This window comes from Staurois parvus, unplaced genomic scaffold, assembly GCF_062004578.1.
Source record: "Staurois parvus isolate SC_StPar_1 unplaced genomic scaffold, SC_StPar_1.0 ptg000336l, whole genome shotgun sequence".
Taxonomy (NCBI): domain Eukaryota; kingdom Metazoa; phylum Chordata; class Amphibia; order Anura; family Ranidae; genus Staurois; species Staurois parvus.
The window spans coordinates 4153721-4178647 of record NW_028318132.1 but is presented as its reverse complement, the minus strand read 5'-3'; the positions used below and the strand labels follow the sequence as shown (position 1 = coordinate 4178647).

At 40.2% G+C, this 24927-nt stretch overlaps 1 protein-coding gene across 2 annotated transcripts in view; it reads right to left on the bottom strand.

Moving 5' to 3' along the window:
- Positions 1–24927, bottom strand: part of MYO18B (myosin XVIIIB) — an 810748-nt gene that overhangs the window by 366214 nt on the left and 419607 nt on the right. For both annotated transcript variants that reach the window (XM_089684120.1, XM_089684121.1), the window contains exons 24-26: positions 24796–24924; positions 11675–11818; positions 11475–11564 (exon numbers count right to left, since the gene is read on the bottom strand). In XM_089684120.1, coding sequence (XP_089540246.1) covers positions 11475–11564; positions 11675–11818; positions 24796–24924 — 363 coding nt within the window. The remainder of the gene's footprint in view (positions 1–11474; positions 11565–11674; positions 11819–24795; positions 24925–24927) is intronic.

Genomic DNA, 24927 nt, shown 5'->3' with positions numbered 1-24927 from the left:
TTCAGCATGTATCTGGTATGACTCAGGATGCTGCTCCCCTCTCTTTCCCTGCTGGTAAGGTGATTGTACCTCCTGTCCAGCTTCGAGCGGCACCACAAGCTTGTTACCAGGTGACAGACTTGTCACATTCTGTCTGGCATACTATAGGGGACAGAAAGCCTGCACACACCAGAAAACAGCCATTAATGTGTGAAGGTATACCATCATCCTTCAGCTCATCATTCAGCTAATCATACCTGCCTCTCTTGATGAAGTTTGATGATGAAATGCGTTGGGAGGAGCCAGAACATGATGATGTCATCATGCAGAGGCCACATGGATGTATAAGCAGGAGGTGTAGTGGTGTTCTTGCAGTGTTATTTGGGCTAATTTATCTAGAATGTGGGGTAACAGCATATGTAAGTGTACTACTTTGTATTTTTTAAACCATCTTTCATTAAAGATGTTTTCCATCCTTTCTTCTATGCTTAAACTATGGTGTATATAAAACTCTGGGAGCTGACAGTTGCTTGAGTGATCTTGAGCTTGGCTGGATGACCATCTTGTTTCCACATGCTGGAGTTGACCATCTTACTATATGGTCAATACAGGATAGTGAGTGAGCCACGACCAAGGGTTCACTGGCTTATCATGAAGGAATAAAGTGGTTGAACACACATGGGGAAGTGAGCAGTTTTATTCCAGGAACAGAGTGGGTCTTCATTGGACACTGTGTATAAACACTTTTATGGACATTTTCACTTTATTTGATGTGTATATTTTATGTCCAGATGTTCGCATTCTTTGCTGTGAGGTTTTTACATGACTGCATAATTGCACCTGTTTACTGAGAGGGCTTATTAGCTGTTTACATATTTATGTTGCTGATTTTGCCACTCTTAAGGTTTGTCATTTAAGGGATGATATGTTCATACATATTTTGTTTCCAAAACCGAGTGCCTAGTTTTCACCCCAGCCTGTGCCCCCCCCCCCCCCCGACGTCTCCATCATGACCAACAACGCCACCATCAGCCACACCCCGCAAGCCAGAGTACTAGGTGTCATTCTAGACTCCAATCTGTCTTTCCAGCCCCAGGTCCAATCGCTGACAAATTCGTGTAGACTTCACCTCCACAACATCTCCAAAATACGTCCGTTCCTAACCCCGGAAACTACAAAGCAACTCATTCACTTTCTTATTATATCATGACTTAACTACTGTAACTCCCTTGCCTACCTCATCAGAGACTATCCCCGCTTCAGTCTATCCTGAATTCTGCGGCCAGACTCATCCAACTCACGAACCGCTCCATATCCGCCACCCCCCTCTGCCAATCCCTCCACTGGCTTTCGATTGCCCAAGGCATAAAATTCAAATTACTAACATTGACATACAAAGCTGTTCATAACACTGCCCCAAACTACATCACCGATCTGATATCCATTTACCACCCAGAATGTACTCTCCGCTCCTCACGAGACCTCCTACTCTCTAGTTCCCTAGTCTCCTCCTCCCATGCCAGTCTCCAGGACTTCTCCAGGGCTTCCCCCATCCTCTGGAACTCCCTACCCCAATCCATCAGACTATCACCTACCCTCCTCACCTTTAGGCGCACCCTGAAAACCCATCTCTTCAGGGAAGCCTACCCCGCCCTCACCTAATTGCCGATCTCCTCCACTCTTCCTACCACTCCATCCCCCACAGCTATTTCCTCCTGTACCACTACCTCCCCTCCTAGATTGTAAGCTCCAAGGAGCAGGGCCCTCGAACCCCTCGTGTATTATTGTATTGTTACTGTGCTTTCTCGTGTACTGTCTCCCATTATAATGTACAGCGCTGAGTAAACTGTTGGCGCTATATAAATACTGTATAATAATATTAATAATAATATTTTATTATTTTAAAAGTGCATAGAGCTGTTTTGTCTGTATTTATATCATCATTCAGCCCATGTTACTAATAAATAACGTGGCTTCGGGGCAAGGCTAAATTTTAGCACTGTTATTCAATAGGCACAAAACTACTTTCTTGGCAACAATGTGCCCTATGTAACTATAAAGATATCAAGAATATAGTCAAGGCGTTTTCATCAGATGCTAGATTTACTTTATTGTATTTGAAAGGCCCCGGATTGCAGTACAGGGCCCTTTCTCCTGTATGCAGACTTAAATGAAGTGTCACACTTCCATCATTATCATGATATCTGCACTGTTCCTTTACATAATCCAGGGAGAGCTTATGAAATACTGTCTGTGTTCTATATATCCATTGTAGCTGTAGGTCCCTGCCACTTTTCATAAAATCCTTTCTTTTTTTTTTGCTGACATGTAAAGATGTGAAGATAAGGTGTTTCTATTGTGATATCCATTTGGGCAAAAATATATCCTCATGATAAAATGGAGGAAAAACTATTTATAAATGTTTTGAGAGAGTTGAGCCCTTACATTACAGAACATTTTCAAGAGACATTTCAGGAAAATGTCCAATTAATAACTACACTTAATCTATCATCTTATTTTAATCTCCAAAAAAGTTTTATTTTATTTTGAAATAAGAAAGGCATAACAAGTCATATACGGATACGGAGCACAGTCCGCGCATAAACATCTGTCTTAATCTCCCGTAGCGCAGACGGGTCATAAGTTGTTTATTTGAAGTGTGAATTACCCTGTTACAAAAGATCACATTATAGCAGTTGAGTAAACTAAACCAAAAAAAAGAGTACTGATTATAATAGGTAGTCTAGAGAATTATAGTGGATGCTGCTCTAATGCGTAGGGATTATTCAAATAATGGGACCATGAAGAGCAGTACAATATATCATTTGAAGGCGTGCAGTTCTTCTGTGTCCGTAGCCGGGCAATGTAGGGTTCTTATTGTGAAAGACAATCATACCTATATGTGAAAGGGCACCCTGTCCCTCATAAAAGATATAGTTATTTGTAGAGGAAAAAGGTGTGAAGGAAAGAAGGAAAGGAAAAGAAGAGAGAAAGGCACATCAGGTGAAAGGAAGTGTGAAGAGTAGCATCATAGAAGGAAGGGGATAAAATAAAAAAAATAAAAATAAAAAAAAAAGGGGGGGGGATGGAGGGGGTCAAATAATAAATAGTGGCTGTTAACTAATCATATCATGGAGCATTATTTATGGTGACGTAGATTATACCTTTATGTAAGATATAGTCCAGGTAGACTCAGTCTATGGAGCAATTCTAGAGGTGAGAGCTCTAAAGGTTTTTGTGTTCTTGAATCTCGTCTCATTCATTCATAGAAAAACGATAAATACTGGTGGTTTGAAAGTGTTTCCAACATGCCCAAGTCTTCCTGAATCTCTCGGGGTTTTCTTTTGCCACTGAAATCAGCTCCTCCATCTCCGCAATCCTGATGACCCTAAGGAACCACTCTCGTACAGTGGGAACCTGTTTTGACCGCCAGTGAACAGGGATACATTGTTTTGCCGCATTTATCATGTGCAAGGCAAGAGACTTACGATAAGTCCGAAAAGGAAGTGAGGAGTGGTGGAGTAAAAATTGTGCCAAGGTGAAGTCTAGATTGTATGTGGTTACTTGTGAAACTAAGACTCGCACTTTACTCCAAAAGGGCTGTAGCAGCGGACAGTCCCACCATATATGTAGGAGTGTACCCTTTGCCTGTTGACATCTCCAACATAAATCCGAAACGTCCGGGTCAAATTTATGAAGCAAGGATGGAACTCTGTACCATCTAGAATATAATTTATAGTTGTTTTCTTGTGTCGAGACACAAATGGAACCTGTATGCATATGGTCATAGATGTGATCCCAATCTTCCGGTGACAATGACAGTTGTAGATCAAGCGACCAGGCCTCACAGGCCTTTCGATGTTGAGACGTATTGGCGGTATCCAGATAGGAATAGAGCTTGGATATAACATGTCTCTGGGGGAAGTCCGTAAAGCAAAGTTTCTCATACGGAGTAAGTGGCCTTGAGTAATCTTGTAGATGTGGGGAGCTTCGTATAAAGTGATGAAGTTGTCTGAACATCCATGGCGTAAAGTTCAGGGATGGCCATGTCTTCATAATGTCCTCTCTAGATAAGAACTTCTTATTTTTGAAGAGTTGATGTACTGTCAGATTAACTGGACGAGTATCTCCGGCTAGGAAGGCCCGGGTCATACCCGGCAGAAACTCTGGATTCATTTTGACCCGGAGAGGAAGAGAGTTCTTTTTTCTGGAACAACTGATGGCAACAGCTTAAGGTAGGACCTATAAGAGGGTGTTCCCGAAACTCCGAAGGAATGTGAGAGTTTTCCAGCCAAGGGGAAGGGGCAAGTGGTATTGTCGAGAAATCTGCCTCCAAACCAACCCAGACCTTACGATTGTGGGTCGTGGTCCAATCTACTACCCTTGCTAGGTGACAAGCCCTGTAGTATCGGGCAATATCAGGTAATCCAATACCTCCACCCTTCTTAGGCATAGTGAGTTGGGCAAAGCTAATTCTTGGGCGTTTATTATACCAAAGAAAGGAGGTACAGAGTGTTTTATAGGATGCGAAGAAAGAAGTTGGTAGTTTAATCGGTATTGTCTGCAGTAGATACAATATTCTAGGAAGTACGTTCATCTTGAGAATGGCTGCTCTACCAAACCAAGAGAACCAGGGTTTATTCCAAGTCTGAAGGTCTGTGGAGATATTACGCAAGAGGGGTAAGAAGTTTTTATCGTAAAGTTCCGTTAGGTGAGTTGGTAATTGGATACCCAGATATGTGATCGCCTCCGACTGCCAAGTAAAAGGAAAATTCAATTTCGCTTGTCTAAACACATCTTGGGTCAAGGAGACATTAAGGGCTTGGGATTTAGAGAAGTTGATTTTGAAGTTAGCCAGATACTGGAACAACTTGAATTCTTGCAGCAGATTAGGTAAAGTGATATGTGGGTCTGTTAGGAAAAGTAGTATGTCATCAGCAAAGGCTGCTATTTTATGAATTTTGCCATTTATCAGAATCCCCTTAATGTTATCATTCTGTTTGATGCAATTCAGCAAAGGTTCCAGAGTCAGAATAAATAGGAGAGGGGATAAAGGACATCCCTGTCTAGTCCCATTGCCTATCGAAAAGGAATCCGAAAGGAGACCATTAACTCGCACTTTAGCTGTGGGAGTGGTATATAGAGACATGATAAATGCCAGGAAACGCGGAGGCAATCCAAGTCCAATCAGAACTGCCTCCATGTAGTCCCACGCCAGTCTGTCAAATGCCTTTTCTGCATCTAGAGATAGAAAGAAGCCAGATTGTTGCTTTTGAGTTAACCAATGATGAATATTTATGGCCCTTATTGTATTGTCTCTAGCTTCTCTCCCTGGTACAAAGCCCACCTGGTCTGTTGATATGATGGGATCTATGATGCGTAATAGACGATTGACCAAGATTTTGGCAAAGATCTTTAGATCAATGTTTAATAGAGAGATCGGACGGTAGTTCGCTGGAGAGGTTTGGTCTTTATTCTCTTTTGGTATGACCGTAATATGGGCCTCAGAGAGATGGCACATGGATTGCCCTGGTGTATCTAAAGTGTTGAAGGCCCGTAGAAATGGCTGTGCTAAGATGTCACTGAAAGACTTATAGTACGAAGTGATAAACCCGTCAGGACCTGGACTTTTACCAGGTTTCAGTTGTGCAATGGCTTGTTGTAGTTCCGTCAGGGTCAAGGCGCCATCTAAGTCTTGCGCTTGTGTTCTAGAAATAGAGTTTGGAAGGTATCGAGTCAGGATGGTCTGAATAATAGTCTCACGAGGCCTAGTGTCTCCTGTCGGTTTAGATGGTACGGGTAAATTGTAGAGAGAGGAATAGTATTGCTCAAATTCAGCTGCAATATTCGTTGATGTTTTCAGTAGGCGACCCTGCTTGGAAGTGAGCTGATAGATTTGCTGAGCTGCCCTTCTAGATTGCAAGGCCCTGGCTAGAAATTTGCCACTCTTATTTCCATGTTCATAGAAAAGTTTCTGTTGTAGCGTAAAATTACGTTTGTTTTTTTTTTCAACGACATCTTGGAGTTGTTTTCGCGCCTGATCTAGTTCTGTTGCAGATTCCAAGGCTCTAGAGCGTTTATGCGTGCATTCAAGTGCACGGACTTTTTGCATTAAGGCAGTAAAAGATGTTTGAGCTAGGCGTTTTCGTGAAGCGGATATGGACATTAGAAGGCCACGCATTACACATTTGTGCGCCTCCCACTGTACGAGAGGGGTCGTATCTAGAGATGTGTTTTCTTTAAAGTAGTTGGTCAAAGAATCACGGATCTGGAGGGTGACGGATGAGTCTGTAAGAAGAAAGGGGTCCAATCTCCATGTTTTGGATGCGGCTGGTGTATCCGGGAATTGTAAAGTCATCATAATTGGGTGATGGTCAGATAAAATCATTGGTTCGATCGAGGCCGATTTCAATATATGTAAGTCCTTTTGCGAGAGAAAAAAATAGTCGATTCTGGAATGGCATTTGTGTGGTGCGGAATAAAAGGTGTAGTCTTTGTCCGTAGGGTGAAGGGTGCGCCAGGTATCATGAAGGAGAAGGTCATGAAGTTCAAGTTTAATCTGTTTGAGTGCTTTGAAAGGTTTAGAGGAAAAACCAGTTGAAGTGTCTTCCAACGGGTTCAAAGCTACATTAAAATCACCTCCCAGAATCAAAATACCTGATTGAAACATAGCAAGTAATTTGGAGATTTTACGAAAAAAGCATACTTGTGTGGTATTGGGACTGTAGGTGTTGGCAAAAGTAAGTGGCTTATTAAAAAGGGTACCTTTGAGAAAGAGGAACCTCCCCTCAGGGTCTTCGAGAGACTCAGTAACTTTAAATGAGAGCTGTTTGGAAAGTAAGATGGATACACCTTTTGCTTTCACTTCCGCGTTGACTGCATGATAAGCCGTTGGGTAATTAGCATTTGAAAATCTAGGTATGTGATCCGTTCGAAAGTGTGTTTCTTGGATAAAGAGCACATCTGCTCGAAGGTTTTTCATGTATGTTAGAAGTTGTGAGCGTTTCTCAGGTATATTTAAGCCCTTGGCATTAAGAGAGGCCACTGAGAGTGAGGCTGAACATGTAGATGTGTGGTTGATAGCCATGATGTTGTATACCAGAAAAACCTGTTCAAAGTCTATAGGTATACCAAATGAGTGGCGGGAAGAGAAAGAAAAAAAAAAAAAAAGGGGGGGGGGATTTTTGGTTTTTTTGGAGGGGGGGAGGGGGGATTAAAACAGGGACGTGTAGAGGTAGAAATAGGGATAGTAATTATATGGAGGAAGAAATAAAGAGTGTGACAGAGAAGAAAGGAAGTGTCAGGCGTGTCTCATAGAAACCCATATATATGTATTGATATATATTCCTTCAACTTCCAGAACAAACTAAACTCCAGAGAAGAGATAGACCATCTACTCTATCTCCTATTAAAGCTCTTATGAAATGGTTGTATGTAAAACTGTGTGCAGGATTACAAAATTACATGTGGAGATGTGTCGAACCCAGAGACAGCCGTATTGTGAGTATACAATATAATCGTAAGGAGGACTTATTCTCTCAAACGAGAGGTATACAAAGGAATTTGTCTAACATAAGGTGTCCTTGACACACAGAGCTATGTGGGAAGTAGCTAATTTATACCGAGAGGTAATCTATTCCTATTGGGAAAGGGAGGTAGGTGTAAAATAATATGTATAAAGCTGGGGGAATAAAAATATTGTACATGAGCAAGAGGGTAGATAGTGAGGCTCACAGGAGTAAGTGCACTAGAACCGATGTGAAGGAAGTATGTGCTAACGGAAAGGTCTTATGAGATTGAATGTAGAAAATGTTGATGTGAATAGACACTGAGGCTGTGTTATGCAATAGAATGTAGCAAGCATCTATCATCTTATTTTAACAATTGCAATGGCTGTTACTAAGAGAGATAACGTCATTTCAAAAGTGCAAAGCAGAAATCACGTGGAAAGACAGTGTTATAAAAATTTACTGACAAAACGGCATGAAGACTCCTTCTGTGCCCACTGTATTAGCCAAGATTTCATGGTCTGTGCAGAAATCATGATCAATAAAGTCAACTAGGTCCTCTGCACTGTTTACATTAATGCAGCATCAAGGATTCTGTCATTTGCAACAGCAGTGGCTAAACATTTTGAAAGGTAAGTTGGTGTTTGTAGTATTCTGGAGCACCAGTGTTTTTAAAAGTGCTCTGATACAGCTTGTGTTAGTACTTGGTGTGCACACAATGCCTCTGATCATGTTGTTATTGGAAAGTGCAAATCACAGGCAAAATGCACAAAGTAATCATAGCAGCTCTGTGCCTAGTGACTTCTCTGATGTCCAATCACAGTGATTATGAATGTAAACACTTCTAGTGTTTACATTTGAGAGCTGTGCCCTTCCTCTCACAACAGGGGAAGGGTAGAAAGAACAATCATATAAATGAAGGATTTATGGTGGAAAGGTAGGCAGTAGCAGGTTTTATGAATTTGAATATTTTAATGTGGAATTATTCCTTACCATTCCCCTACTTTCCTATACACATTGTCTCCTTCCTGTCTCTATAATACTTGTATATGATTACCTTCACCTCCCTTATCCTGAACTTCTCATCTGCATCCTCCCACTATATGTGACCTGTACATTAACTTCCTTACTTCTTCCCTCTGTTAATGTACATTAACGATGTACAGTATCCAGTGTAACATTACCAAGCTTCATGTTTAGTAACCTTAATATTAGCATGTTTCTTAATTTCTAAACAATTATAGCAAAACGTGATCACCTTGGGATGTCTACTTTTCAAAAAGAGAGTGATTTCAATGGTGTTTTAATTGTTTTGGCATTTGTATTTGATATGTGACAGTTCTTTTAAACCTTTCTTTCCTTTATGTAATAAAACATAGTGGTTAATAAATACCACCAAAAGAAAGATCTATCCATTTCAAAAAATGATAAAAATAAAAATAATAAATAATTTGTGTACAGTGTTGCATTGCTGAGTAATTGTCAGCCATTGCCATTTAGCCTTGTAAAAAGCCAGAAAAAATAGCTAGTTTTACTGCCCATAGTCATCAGTAGGGCTCCCACATTCACTCATCCCTACATATATTAAACTAAAATAGATAAATAAAATATATAAATAAATAAATATGGTTTTGGCTTTAAAGGATAAGTTCACCTTTTGATAAAAAATAATAAAACGCACATTTTATTTTGCAGGTAAAAAAAATGTGCATTTATTATTTTTTGCTGCAGGAGTATGTAAAGCTTTGTAAATCCTGTGCATGATTTATCATGCTCCAAGAAACCAGAGTGTACACTGCACAAAACATGAGCTGTACAGTGTCCTCAGAAAATTGAAAACTGCTATAAGTGAGAAACAGCATGTTTTTCTGTTTTTGTTTGTAAGAAACTTTGCATGTCTCTTCTGCCATAAAGCAGTTATTTATTTCTTAAGTTGATTTCCACTATAGTCTGTGAACATACTCAAAAAACAACTTAAACTGAAGGTAACTTTGTCACAAACCAAACATCCATGTGATAAGACTGAAGAAAATGCTAGTTCTGAGTAAACAACCCAGTTAATAGATACAGCTTTCCTACAAATGAACACAAACTGTAAACCACTTTCTAGCACATCCAGGTACTGTATATCCTCCATAAATGGTCCAGGTTTATTAAAAAATAAAATGCCCTGTTGACTACATATAAATTCAAAGATTTTCTAGCATATTACCATATATGTTCCAAAAATTTAGATAATAAACAGAGGTCTCAGTTGCAAATATATATGGGTTACACCACCAGACACAGGCACAAGGTGCCTTGGTAAGATGTGGTCTTACTCTAATTTTTGGGAAAACTTTACCCTACAACACATTTTGGGCATATAAGTCAAGGAATGCTTTTTTTCCTATGAAAGCTTTATGTCTAGGTGCTTGGTTTTGGTTTAAAGTTTCTGCTCCTGTAGCTTAAAAGTAAAGAATCATGTCCTTTAGAACACATTGTTAAAATGTCACTGTGTTTTATGGAACTTCTCCCCATAGTTTCCATTGTTGCACTGACATAGTTGCATTTTTCGATGCAGGCAGCTCAAGCAAAAGTAACAAGGCTTCTTCGTTAATTTTCCAGAAAAGTGTTTCTAAAACATGTCCTCGTGATAAAATTAACAGTTACACTCATACGTAGATCATTTACATTCTTGAGTCACTAATTACCCCATTTGTAAAGTTACATGCAACAGCATGTACTGTGGGTCAGAATTGCTGGTCCATTGCTTTTACATATAACTACAAGGGTCTGTGCTAAAGAATGTAGATAGATGGAGATAGATGATTTCAAGGCTGCAGATAACAATCACATAGAGGCAGGGTCATTTCTTGGCATAGGTAAATTAAGTAGTTGCCAAGAATGCACCCCAAGTGGACTGAAAAACAGCAAACTTAACTTAGAAACCTTGCAATATTGCACTTAGTTATTTTCTGAAATGGACGTGGTATGTTCGTTTGACTTTGATTTTAACTTTGCCAAATGTTCTAATTTTCCAGCCTTCTTATGGAGTTGCATGGCTGCTTTTACTGCAAACATGCTGCCAAAAATGATGTAAAATGTATGTGTGAATTCATTACGATATATTAGATAGACTGTAGAGCTTCTAGAAACTATAAAGAGAAACAATGTGTCTGAGCAGGGATGCCAGATGGATGTTAAACTTTTCCAAGCATTCACAGACTTCTGTGACCAGCCCACACTGAGCTGCAAAAGTATTTTCTTGGGAGATAAACAGCTATGGGATCTGGTGTATGCATAAGTGAGAAAAGTGAAGAATTAAGGGTACCCATGCTGGAAAGTAGCCAGACACTATAGAAGCATTATGGCGCAAAAAAATGTTAATGGTAGCAGAGGTGTAAGTGTATTTGGTAGTAGCATGGGCAGGAACTGCTGATGCCCATTCTAGGCACCAAAATGGTCAGAAATGGCTTTGCATAAGAGCCCCGGATGTTAAATTACTCATACATCTCTTTAAAGCTTTGTTTGCTCAACAAATATGCCTTAGTGGTAGTTTTTGATGTGCTTCAAAACACCATTACCATTATTGTGATTATTGACTGTTGCATGCTGAATGTCTCCTCCTATCAAAGAGATTAATCCTGAAAATCTGTGAGCAAATTTGCGTATAACGCAAGTTGTCCTACACTCATCATATACACATACAAAACGAATTTGTTCTCATATGACAAATAGCATAGCAATGTTAAATCTACTATTTGTAAATCTGCTCTCACAGTCCTTCAGGAATATTATAGGCTGTTTCCCCAAGTGCCAAAAATTGGTTACGTTTTGAGTGAAAAATGTGATCAGTTTGTTTAGGAAGCCAGCCTATAATTCATATTTACGAACCTTTTATGACTTAGATTGAAGCAAATAACATTCATACCCTGTAGCTATTTGCCGCAGGCAGTAGTTCCTTCTGTCCCAATTACAGACTGTCATTGAAAGCTAACTTCTTACCTTGCTCTCCAGCAGGTCAACATTCTGTCTCAGTTCATTTCTTGACTTTTCAGATATAGAAAGCTTTGCTGTTAAAGCAATGATTTCTTCCTGTGGGAAATGTTAAACAACAGCTCTTCATGTCAAGCTATACACTCACGTAATGCATGTGTGAAGGATAAACAGGGAAAAGTTTCCATTTACCAGGCTCTGCTACTTACCTCCTTTGCCCGAAATTTGGCTTCATCTACGTTGACAGTCAGCGAGGGACGAATGTGACACATGATTTGCCACCACAGCCACTCTCGGATGCAATAGAATTTTCTAATATTCTTCTGTATACATTTCAGAGCAACCATCTGAATCTAAACAGAGAGAAGAAATGCAAAAAAACTGAAAACAAAAATTATTTTTAAATATTGTACACTCTCAGCTTTATAATACAGCCTGAGTTTCTGACTTTATCCAACTTTATACTGTATTTATACAGACAGCAATATTGAAAAAATGTACTGTTTAACTCATATTTGCTTCTACCGTATGCCAGCAGCAGTCTCCCTAAGGACTTTAGCAAAATAGTAGTAATTCCTTCCCTTATTTAAAGAAGAATTCCAGGCATGGTGTAATTTATACATAGTTAAATTAGTCCAGCTTGCACCAATGTAACTACTCTATGTATATACCATACCCGGTCAATGCCCCTTGAAGCTGGAAGTCACTGAAGCAGAATCCGCTACCACAATGATCTCCACTTGCTTCTGGGTCCCTTGCCGAATGGCTGCCATTCTACTTTTTAAACACAAAAGGTTGGCCACTCAGCAAGAGTGACTTTCAGAAAATGATGATTTGCATCTTCTGAATGAATACAAAGTGTTTTCTGGTTGGACAAGGTGGATAGGTAGGATAGTGACACCATGCTCTGCACTGCATCCAATCAGAGAATGCTTTGCATTCATTCAGGAAATGCAAAGCTTCCTCTGAATGGTGCCCTTGTCAGGTGGCCAACCTCTTGTGTTCAGAAAGCAGCAGGGAAGCCACATGGCACAGGACCTGGAAGCAAGTGGAGATAATTGGAATAGCGGTGTCTACTTCAGTGATTTTCATAGTCCAGCCAATTACGTTCATTAGCCAATTATGTAATTTACATAGTTACATTGGTCCAAGCTGGACCAATGTTACTATGTATAGAATATTCATACTTGGATTTCATCTTTGAATGAAAACATTTGATCGATTTGTAGGAGGTTTTTCACATACAAATATCCATGTACGGAAAAAATCTAAATATAATGTTTCACTGTACATTTACTAATAAAAGACTAATTTCTCTCTAAATCTATACAGAAAGTGCTATGCTGCTATTCTGAAACTGCTATACACATATTAGGCACATGTCTTTTTTCATTTGTCTGTATTCACAATGTAAAATTGTAAGCTCCAAGGAGCAGGGCCCTCCTATCCCTCTTGTATTGAACTGTATTGTTGCTGTATTGTCTCCCGTTATATTGTAAAGCGCTAAGCAAACTGTTGGCGCTCTAAAATCCTATATAATAATAAAAATAATAATAATAAAATAGTGGCACTGTATGTATAGATGACAGCAGGGTTTATTGAAGACTGTCATACTTGCACCAGCCTGAAAAAAACTCTGCAAATATATGGCTGAATCACAAAAACACTATTATAGGAAAAGTTTTAGCATGTCCTTATAGTGCCTTTCTCCCTTGCTCATTCCTTTTGCCTGGTGAGACAGCCCATCACAAGAATGTGAGGAGGTGGTACTTAGCAGTGAGCTCCCACACTACCCCAAAAAGTGAGAGCCTTGTCTGTCAATAAGACCTTACATTTAGCCATATCAACGGGCTTTTTTGTGTAGACACAGAGGGCTTGATTTTTTAAAGGCAAATTGGATGTTCACTTTGCACTGGAATTTGCCCCTGAGCTTAGTAAATGTGATGAAGTTTCAGTCTGCACAGAATACCCAAACGCATGCAAGGAAAATGGAAAAAAAAACTGCATTTTTGCTTGCACATGGCTAGATGATGGAAGTCAGCAGAGCTTCACCTCTTTCATGAACTGCTTATTTGGCTCCTTTTTATTAAATCAACCCCAGGGTACCACTGTGCTCAGTTTCAAATAATCTGTGTTGGCAGGACCTGAAAACTCTGTGCAGCTCTTCTCTCTTCCCTGAGCTTCTAAGCATGGCTGCAGAATATTGTCACATGATTGTATTGTGTTTCTCTCACTCTCTGGTTAAGAACCAATCTTTAAAGAGGGCACTGTACATTAAAAAAATTTAGTGATTGGTGTTCCCAAAGTAGCAAAATCCTGGCAACAACATGGCCTTAATGTCATTATTTGATGAACTAGGAGAGTGTCGTCATTTCTTTTTCAATAGACTATATACACTGCTCGCAAAAATTAAAGGAACACTTTTTAATCAGAGTATGGCATCATCAAGTCAATTAAACTCCTGGGATATTGATCTGGTCAGTTAACTAGCAGAGGGAGTTGTTATCCAGTTTCAGCTGCTTTAGTGTTAATAAAATTAACAACAGGTGCACTAGATGGGCAACAATGTGATAACCCCCAAAACAGGAATGGTTTTACAGGTGGAGGCCATGACATTTTTTTCCATACTTATCTTTTCTGACTGTTTTTCGCTAGTTTTGCATTTGGCTATGGTTGGTGTCACTACTGGTAGCATGAAGCGATACCTGGACCCTACAGAGGTTTCACAGGCAGTCCAACTCCTCCAGGGTGGCACATCAATAAGTGCCATTGCCAGAAAGTTTGCTGTGTCTCCCAGCACAGTCTCAAGAGCATGGAGGGGATTGCAGGAGACAGGCAGTTACTCTAGGATAGCTGGACAGGGTCGTAGAAGGTCCTTAACCCATCAGCAGGACCAGTACCTGCTCCATTGTGCAAGGAGCAATGGAGTGAGCACTGCCAGAGCCCTATAAAATGACCTCCAGCAGGCCATTGGTGTGATTGTCTCTGACCAAACAATCAGAAACAGACTTGATGAGGGTGGCCTGAGGGCACAAAATCCTCTAGTGGGCCCTGTGTTCACTGCCCGGCACCATAGAACTCAATTGGCATTTGCCACTGAACAGCAGAATTGGCAGGTCTGCCACTGGTGCCCTGTGCATTTCACAGATGAGAGCAGGTTCATTCTGAGCACATGTGACAGACATGAAAGGGTCTGGAGAAGCTGTGGAGAATGTTACGCTGCCTAAAACATCTTTCAGCATGACCATTTTAGTGGTGGGTCAGTGATGGTCTGGGGAGGCATATCCATGGAGGGACGCACAGACCTCTACAGGATAGACAATGGCACCCTGACTGCCATTAGGTATCAGGATGAAATCCTTGGACCCATTATTATACCCCATGCTGATGCAGTGGGTCCTGGGTTCCTCCTGGTGCACGACAATACCCGGCTTCATGTGGTGAGAGTATGCAGGAAGTTCCTGGAGGATGAACGAATTGATAACATTGAATGGCCCCCACACTTGTCTGACCTAAACCCCATAGAACACCTCTGGGATATCATCTTTCAGTCCATCCAATGTCGCCAGGTTGCACCTCAGTCTGTCCAGGAGTTCAGTGATGCCCTGGTCCAGATCTGGGAGTAAATACCCCAGGACACCATCCGTCGTCTCATTAGGAGCATACCTTGACGTTGTCAGGCATGCATACAAGCACATGGGGGCCATACAAACTATTGAGTAACATTTTGAGTTGCTGCAATGAAATTTCAGCAAAATGGATTAGCCTGCTGCATTATTTTTTCACTTTGATTTCGGGGTGTCTTTGAATTCAGTCCTCTGCAGGTTAATAATTTTAATTTCCAGCAAACGATGGTGCATCCTTACACATTACCCAGTCCATATCAGTATAGATATCCAGCATGATATTTTTCCCCGTTAAGATCTGATTTGTTTTCAAAGTGTTCCTTTAATTTCTTTGAGCAGTGTACTTTGTTTTATTTCCCTTCCTTTTGCACTTTATGGGTGCTCTGTATATTTATAACCTAGAATTGTTATCATATTGCAGGTAAAAAAGGTAAGGTGCAGACACAAAGCTGAAAAATCATTAAAAACATCAATAGGTATTTGTAAATAAATGTATTCCATGTTTGTTTTGTGTTCTATTTCCCAAGATTCATTGAAATGTAATTTTTTTTCATGTTGTATAGATTAAGAGAGGGTTATAACCCCTGTCAGTTTTTTTAATGCCATCTGTATTCCATTGAGATTTCTTTCACTTCCTATGCCATAGCCAAAGCAGGAAGTGAGAGGCAATCCCTCCAAAGTGAGGGAATCTCGGAGTGTCAGCAGGGTCACCAGAACTAGCGTTCCCATTGATTTCCTTTCTATTTCTGTCCTGATGTCAACACAAAATTTCGGATTTTCTTTTACTTTCACTTTCGACGATAACAGTAAACAGGACAAATGAGGGTGAATCTCCCTAATGGTAATACATATGCCTATACAAAATTACAGGTTTTCTAATCCATCTCCACTCTATCCAAAACTAAAAGAGAACACCTTTAGTGACACTTTAATATTACCATACATTTTACTGGGTTTGAAATAAAAAGAAAATTATGCCTTTGTGAAAATATTTTATCCGTTAAATGTGCAAAATATACTATAATGCCAGTGCAAGCTGTACATCAGGATGCGCCATAAAGCTCTATAAAAAAGCACTCTTCAAATATACAGTGGGGATCGAAAGTTTGGGCACCCCAGCTAAAAATTTGTATTAATGTGCATAAAGAAGCCAAGGAAAGATGAAAAAATCTCCAAAAGGCATCAAATTACAGATTAGACATTCTTATAATAGGTCAACAAAAGTTAGATTTTATTTCCATCATTTACACTTTCAAAATAACAGAAAACGAAAAAAATGGCGTCTGCAAAAGTTTGGGCACCCTGCAGAATTTATAGCATGCACTGCCCCCTTTGCAAAGCTGAGACCTGCCAGTGTCATGGATTGTTCTCATTCATCGTCTGGGAAGACCAGGTGATGTCAATCTCAAAGGTTTTAAATTCCCAGACTCATCTGACCTTGCCCCAACAATCAGCACCATGGGTTCTTCTAAGCAGTTGTCTAGAAAACTGAAACTGAAAATAGTTGACGCTCACAAAGCTGGAGAAGGCTATAAGAAGATAGCAAAGCATTTTCAGATGTCAATATCCTCTGTTCGGAATGTAATTAAGAAATGGCAGTCATCAGGAACAGTGGAAGTTAAAGCAAGATCTAGAATACCAAGAAAAATATCAGACAGAACAGCTCGCAGGATTGTGAGAAACACAATTCAAAACCCACGTTTGACTGCACGATCCCTCCAGAAAGATCTGGCAGACACTGGAGTTGTGGTACACTATTCCACTATAAAGAGATACTTGTACAAATATGGTCTTCGTGGAAGAGTCATCAGAAGAAAACCTCTTCTACGTCCTCACCACAAAAATCATCGTTTGAACTTTGCAAATGAACATATAGACAAGCCTGATGCATTTTGGAATCAAGTTCTGTGGACCGATGAGGTTAAAATTGAACTTTTTGGCCGGAATGAGCAAAGGTACGTTTGGAGAAGAAGGGGCACAGAATTTAATGAAAAGAACCTCTGTCCAACTGTTAAGCATGGGGTTGGATCAATCATGCTTTGGGGTTGTGTTGCAGCCAGTGGCACAGGGAACATCTCACGAGCAGAAAGAAAAATGGATTCAATAAAATTTCAGCCAATTTTGGATGGTAACTTGATGCCATCTGTGAAAAAGCTGAAGTTAAAGAGAGGATGGCTTCTACAAATGGATAATGATCCTAAACACACCTCGAAATCCACGGGGGATTACATCAAGAGGCGTAAACTGAAGGTTTTGCCATGGCCTTCACAATCTCCTGACCTCAACATCATTGAAAATCTATGAATAGACCTTAAAAGAGCAGTGCGTGACAGACAGCCCAGAAATCTCAAAGAACTGGAAGACTTTTGTAAGGAAGAATGAGTAAAGATACCTCAAACAAGAATTGAAAGACTCTTGGCTGGCTACAAAAAGCATTTACAAGCTGTGATACTTGCCAAAGGGGGCAGTACAAGATATTAACTCTGCAGGGTGCCCAAACTTTTGCAGACGCCATTTTTTTGTTTTCTGTTATTTTGAAAGTGTAAATGATGGAAATAAAATCTAACTTTTGTTGACATATTATAAGAATGTCTAATCTGTAATTTGATGCCTTTTGGAGATTTTTCCATCTTTCCTTGGCTTCTTTATGCACATTAATACAAATTTTTAGCTGGGGTGCCCAAACTTTCGATCCCCACTGTAGGTCATCTGATTCCATTTCATATCAATGATGTAGAAAAATGAAAAGGGAACAACCCCCAAAAGATAAATGGTCACCCAAAGGACAAACACAGTTATAAAAACAATATATTTTTATTAATACATAGAGAATTTTCTTGATCAGACATGTACATGAATCTGTTCTAAAATCACATAAATGAAACAGCATTGACTCAGAATTCACAAAAGTCATAAGTGTGACAACTTCACCCCCATTAGGGGATAATAATAATAATTCCTCTGGGTGCCCTACTGGTGGCTTTTGATATAGAGGCTCTGTACTCTAGTATCCCCCATGAGCGGGGCGTCCGAACAACTGAATCTTTCTTAAAGGAACAGGACCAGAATACCTGGCCCCTTAGTAACTGTATTTTGAAGTTGCTACGTTTTATCTTAACTAGAAATTTCTTTATATTAATGGATCAACTCTATCTACAAGTCCAAGGTGTGGCTATGGGCACATGTTGTACATCTTCGAACACGAATCTCTATTTGGGGTGGGTGGGAGAGAAGTGTGTTTATAGAGGAGTTATACATATTGAATACATCATATGTTGGCACAGATTTATTGATGACCTGTTTATAATTTGGACAGGTCCATATGACTTATTGCTGAAATTTACTGGCTTTTTGAATCACAATGACTATAATTTGCAATTCACATATGATTGTGATAGTCATGCTCTTTCCTTTTTGGACCTACTGATTCAAATTTGTCCTAATAGTCAATTAAGTACCAATCTTTATCGTAAGCCTACAGCGGGTAATACTGTCTTACATGCCTCTAGTACCCATCCTTAACCCCTTATACGCAGCATTCCTTATACACAATACCTTAGAAACTGTACAAATGAGAATGATTTTCATCAACATGCGACTGCCCCATGTGAACGCCTCTTTTCAAGAAGCTACTCACAGACCACTCTCAGGAAGGCCTTCAATAAGGCCAAGGGACATGACAGAATCTCTTTTTTATATGATCCACCTCATAGAACACAACAAACCACAGTAAAAATAGTAACTATATTTTCTGCTCATCATGGTCAGCTCCGTACTATTCTTTCCAATCACTGGCATCTCCTCACAGACCATCATATTCTTAAAAAGTTTGTATGACCGAGACCTCAATAAATCTTTCGTCGTGCCACTTCTTTGAAAGATCCTTTGACGAGTAGTCATTATTTACATGAACCATGGGTCTCTCCTGGCTCCCGGGGCACTTTCCGCTGTGGCTCTTATCCACGGTGCCCCTGGATCCAGGAGGGTACTAAAATCAAACTGCCTAATGGTGAACTATTTTCACCACGCACATTTCGGATTGTGGTACCATTGGGGTAGTTTATTTAATGACTTGTATCTGTTGTGAATTTTATGTTGGCAAAACTATCAGAGAACTTTGCCAACATATAGGTGATCACCTTTATTATTCATCTAACGATAAACTCACTACTGTGGGACACCATATAGGTTTATTCCATAGATTTGACTGTAAAGTGGTTAAGTTCATGGTGTTGGAGGTAATCCCTGAAAATCCATGTGGTGGCAATTGGGATTGTCTAATTCTACAGCGTGAAACCCTGTGGATAGAGAGACTCAACGCCACTATTCCCCCTGGTCTCAATGAAGAACTAACTTATAAACTCTTTTTATGAAATCCTGTGTCATCCAAGTGGCAAACATGATTTCCTGTGCTGGCTTTGCTAATCATCCAGCTTTGTTTTTTGTTCATTTCATATTATGTATATTGGGTTACAGTACTTGGGTTAGATTCCCCTTTTTTCCCCCATTCTTTTTCTTTGTGATGTTTTGTATATTTGTCTATGAATTCTTTGTGATTTATTACATTGTACATTTCTGCCTCTGTGGACTTGTTGATAATTGGCTACTGCTTGGTGTCTTTACACTTCCTCATGGCGATCATGTGACCCTCTGAAGGAGAAGAGGTATTCCACCTGCCTGGCAATTTTGCCTCCTTCTGATCCTACTAGTGGTCATCAAGATGGGCGTGATGGTGGCTCCCGTGCATGCGTGAGTGTCCGCACATGCGCGGTTTGGGAGATCTGGACCGGTGACGACAAACGCCAGCGTCGGCCGGCGTGTCCACATGTGCCAGATTGGGTGTAAAAATGGTGGGCTGGTTAGGCCCCTTGTTGTGGATGCCGCCAGGAGGAGAAGTTTTACTGTTGACTCAATTACTGTCAATTCAAGATAGACCACAATTCAATATTATTTCATTTACTGCTACATAACTTTACTTGACTCCATACATGAGTGACTCTGATTACCATTACTATGCTACTTAAGCTTTATTGCATATGGGAGACTATGTGTAGTGGAGACTCCCTTATTGATCTTTAAATATTGGCCTTTTTTAGGCTCATTTTTTTGGGTTGGATATATATTTCTCTAGAATCATTTTTTATATGCTTGTAGGTTTTCACTTATGGGGTCTTGTCTATATTTGGTCGGAATGGAAATTTTCAACCCCTTGCTTGTGGTCTCCTTATATCTTGGGCTTTGACATGATATCAATCTTTTAGGTGTCTTTAATTCCCTCCTGGCTGAGATATTGTTATTTTGCTTTAAGGTTAGTATAAAATGTAATTTATGTCACTTTTTTCCTTTTTCTTTTGACTATTTTGATGTGTTCTAATTGCACGGGTGGCATATCTGTCACTGTGCCCATCAATTCCCCCCCCCCGTGTCCACTGTGGGGGGAGTTATGCTGGTGCCCCTGTTTGGCCCCCTCTAGTTGGCATGAGTAAGCATTGGTAAGCAATTTATCTGTGGAATTTGAGATAATATTGTGTAATATGTAATATATGCAATGTTATAAGATATTGTATTTTGATTGTTATGATTCTATTTTAGAGTATTTTTTTACTTTTCCTCCTGAAGAAGCGGATTAACTCCACAAAACATGTAAAGGAGTCAACATTATCCCCTAATGGGGGTGGTGTTGTCACACTTATGACCTATTTGTATATATGCCACTTATGACCTATTTGTGAACTATGAGATCATGCTGTTTAATCTATGTGATTTTAGAATGGATTCATGTACATGTCTAATCACAAATTCTCTGTGTATTAATAAAAATATATTGTTTTTATGACTGTGTTTGTCCTTTGGTTGGAGATAGTCCATTCATCTTTTGGGGGTTGTTCCCCTTTAATTTTTCTATAGTCCTTTGGGGTGATGGCACCCCTATTTTACAATGTTGTTTACTAATATGTCAATGATGTATTTGGAAACCCAGTTCCAAAATCTGTCTTTGACCTGCATTGTGTTTCTTTGGAAAAAGTGGGCCATAGTGAGATACACTTTGGGGTTGATTAACTAAAACTGGAGAGTGCAAAATCTGGTGCAGATGTGAATATAAATCAATTAGCTTCTACTTTTTTTGTCAAAGCTTAATTGAAGAAAATGAAGTTAGAAGCTCTTTGGATGCCATGCACAGCTGCACTAGAGTTTGCACTCACTAGTTTTAGTAAATCAACCTTTTTAATTGCAAATTGCAGCAAAAATCTGCTTTTCCTTCGTTTGAATGCATGCCTTTGATCAATGTTATTCACATATGTAACAATGCCTGTGTACACAAGCCCTAAAAAAGTCCAGGTTTAAAGAAGGTTTTGAGTTTGAAAACATGATTTCCAATTACTGGTCTAACTATGTCTTCTTTCTATGACAATGAAGGCAAAAATCCAATTGCCAGCTAGCAGAACTGTACATTTTTACAAAAAGCTAAATGCAATAACTTGCCAAGGCATCTCATTATCAACTAGAATATGAAGTACATGACATTTCTTGCAATTTACATTAGCCTTCACCTGACCCAAATTAATGAACTGCAGCACTTTTTCAGTCAAGACAGGCATGTAAGTGCAAATCAACTGTTGCTAAATGAAGTATAGTTAAATAGGAGGTGGAGGTATGAGTATTATAACAATTGCAGACTAATTTAGATTGAATCTTTCATATAAAACGGGAGACGGCCTGTCTTGGAACCACAAGAGAAAACAGAGACCCATGGAGCTTCTTTTTTGATACTTAGCATAAGTGTCAGACATGATTTTTCTTTTTATGCAGCTATCCAAAAATTGAAGGGTTTAAGTGAGGGTTAATACTTTTTAGGGAAATGGTTAAGACCATAGATGTCACAATTCACTTCTTTACCAGAACTAGCATAAAGTTATAACAAACTCAATCTTATTTATTTTAAGTCATACAATCTTTGGTTAGTAAGGCATTCTAAAAATTGTAATATATATATAGAGAGAGAGAGAGAGCGAAAGAGAGAGAGAGAGAGAGAGCTGTAGCACTACCCCCTTAAGAATTGCTAAGTATTTTGGTCCCCCTATAGTCCAGCACAGCTAAGCAGCATGAATTTTTCACAAACTTGCATCCAGGAGTCAGTAACCAAACCCTGAGCTTGGTGTTGTTTAATTTTATTAAGGGGATTTCAACTTAGATGGGGTAAGGGGTGTATGGGATGCTCAATGGAACTGAGAAACCAAGGACAATTTCCTGGAACTATTTACAAGTCTTTACTGCAAAACAGTCTCTTTTGGAGAGCTAGCCAGCATCTCCTGTAGTATCACCCCAGACCCCAGATAACTCTTCTTCTTTACCCGGCTGTCTGGAGGAATCCCTGAGTAGGGGATCTGGTGTCTGCCACAGATTTAGCAAATCAGTCCTGGGTGGCAGGCTAATCCAGCTTCCCACTAGAGTGCCTCCTTCCCTTATCAGGGGTACAGGTTTGCTCACTCAGTCCTTTCCTGTGCAGCTGGTGGGTTGGTGGCTGCTACAAAGCCTTCTAACTGGGCCCCTCCTTCCCTGCTATACAGGTGGCCCTCGCTCTGGGGGCCAGTGAAACTCTACGCTTTCCTCCTTCCAAGCTCCACTTCCTGTCGGTCAGCCCTTCTTGATCTGGGCTCCCTCCCAGGCTCCTCTCTCCAACCACACATCCTCTCTATCTTCCACCCAAACTCTCTGGCTGCTGAGCAGACTCTCTCACATTGTCCTGGCCCCTTGCCAAGCCTCCTGTTGGAGATTGGCCAGGAGCCCTCAAAAGTGCAGATCAGCCACTCCTCGGATCCACCTACATTTCTCAAAAGTTCTAGAGCAGGGGGGAATTTCAGAGGGCTGGTCTGTAGAGCCTCTCAGCTCTGACCATGATTTGACCCCTGCTAGCTATCACACCCAGGCTGCTACTTAGCCTACTTAGCCCTCCTCACTATCAATTGGAGTCTAGCTCCCCCTAGCTGACTATATACACATCAGAGTTTTTATAAGGGTTTGGATAACAAGTATCAGGTTCCAGGTACATGGACACAAGGAAAACAGCAGACAATGGTGACAACATAGTCACAAGGACCACTAGGGTAGAAGTGGAGATTCATTAGATGACAGTAAGAATATTGTTACAAAATCATTGGACTCCAGAATGCATATAAGCACAGAAAACATTTGATACCAGGAGGTATACAGGCACAAAAACAACTAGACCACAAAACCTACTGCTATGGATATACTGCAAGCTGGCTACAAGGGTAGAAGACTGTGTGGTCCTCTTGCCAGCCAATGATTATATTCCTGAAAACATTCCAATGTTAACACCTACAACACAAAAACTAATGCAAATGTAGTGCTTGCTACCTTAGGAGCCGCTGGAAATTTGCCCAGATTCCTCCCCAGTGGAATGCCCCACAGCCAGGTACATAACCACAGTCACTCTTTTGCCCAATAACTAGTCTAGGGGTGTTGTTTTTGTTGTTTTTATTTTAGGATACGGTTGAGGGAATTGAATGGGATACTCCACAGGAACTATGTACAAATTAAGGACAGTGAACTTCTTTTTGTAAGCCCGAAGTCCTTGCAAACAACAATCTGTGGACTTAGGTTTGTGATAGAAGGAGTAAAAACATACAGGCTTCTTTCTTTAGAGCAACAAGAGCAAAGTCCCTTCACAGAGAACTAGATAGCTAAGCTCTTCCGGACACCAGCCAATGTCCCCTTTAGCAAACACACAGCTGACTCTCTAGCACAAGGGAGGGGGTGGCATCAGCACAAAATTCTTTAAGATCTCTCAGCAGTCTGTACTCACAAAATGTCCAGGGAAAGCTGGTTGCCTCCTTACAACTTCCAAGTGACACTTTCCTCGAGTGATACCAGACTAGATCTTCAGCAGACAGACCCTCAGCTCCCAGTAGATTCAGCATCCAGGTCCTTGGTTCGCACCAAATACATACAGACTCCCAGCAGCCCTCAGGGCCCTTCTCCCTGGGATTTACCAGTGCTGTATAAATATTCATGCTACCATCTGCATAGTTCCACACCTATGATCCAGAGAGTTCTACAATTTTCTGGAAAGCAGAGGGGGCCATCAGACTGGCAGCTGCTGAGAACATTGAGCAGACCTAACTAATCAATTGCAGCCACACTGGCTACAGTGAGGCAAGCTAAGTTTGTCTAACACAAATGCTCACAGCTCCACTGAACACAGTGAGCCAGCCCTATCTAGGAGGATGCTCCACAAATATGACTGCAAAAAAAGACAAGTAAATAATACTGGAGCCAAACTGGGTATCCTACTTTTTCTTGCCTAACATATTCCTGGATGTTATATATTGTTATGCCTAATTTCTGATGTAGTAAAACAGTTTTTTGTTCGTCTTTTGTCCTCGTAATATTACTATTTTTATTCTGCATGCCAAGCTGTAAGATGGCCATGGTGCTTTGCCAAGCAAGACTGGATTTGCACTACATTGCAAATGTAGTATCCAAGGATTCCTACAATACTCAGTTTTTCTATTTGATTATTTTAACCAATGATAGTCTCTACCAAGAACTGTCACCTACACAGACATTATTATTATTATAGTCCTGAAATTTTATTTTAGGTTTCTGCAGGCGAATGTAAGTAAGATGACGAAAGGTAATAGAAGCATACTTGTTAAAGTAACACTAGAACATGTTCTTACCTTTAGTTTCTTGAACCGTTGTCGACAAAGAAACCCTCTGCATGCTGCTTGAAAAAGGATCATGTTTTGGGAGATCATCTTCTCTCGCTGCTTCTCCAGCCTTGATAACACACCAGCTTTCATGAACACCTG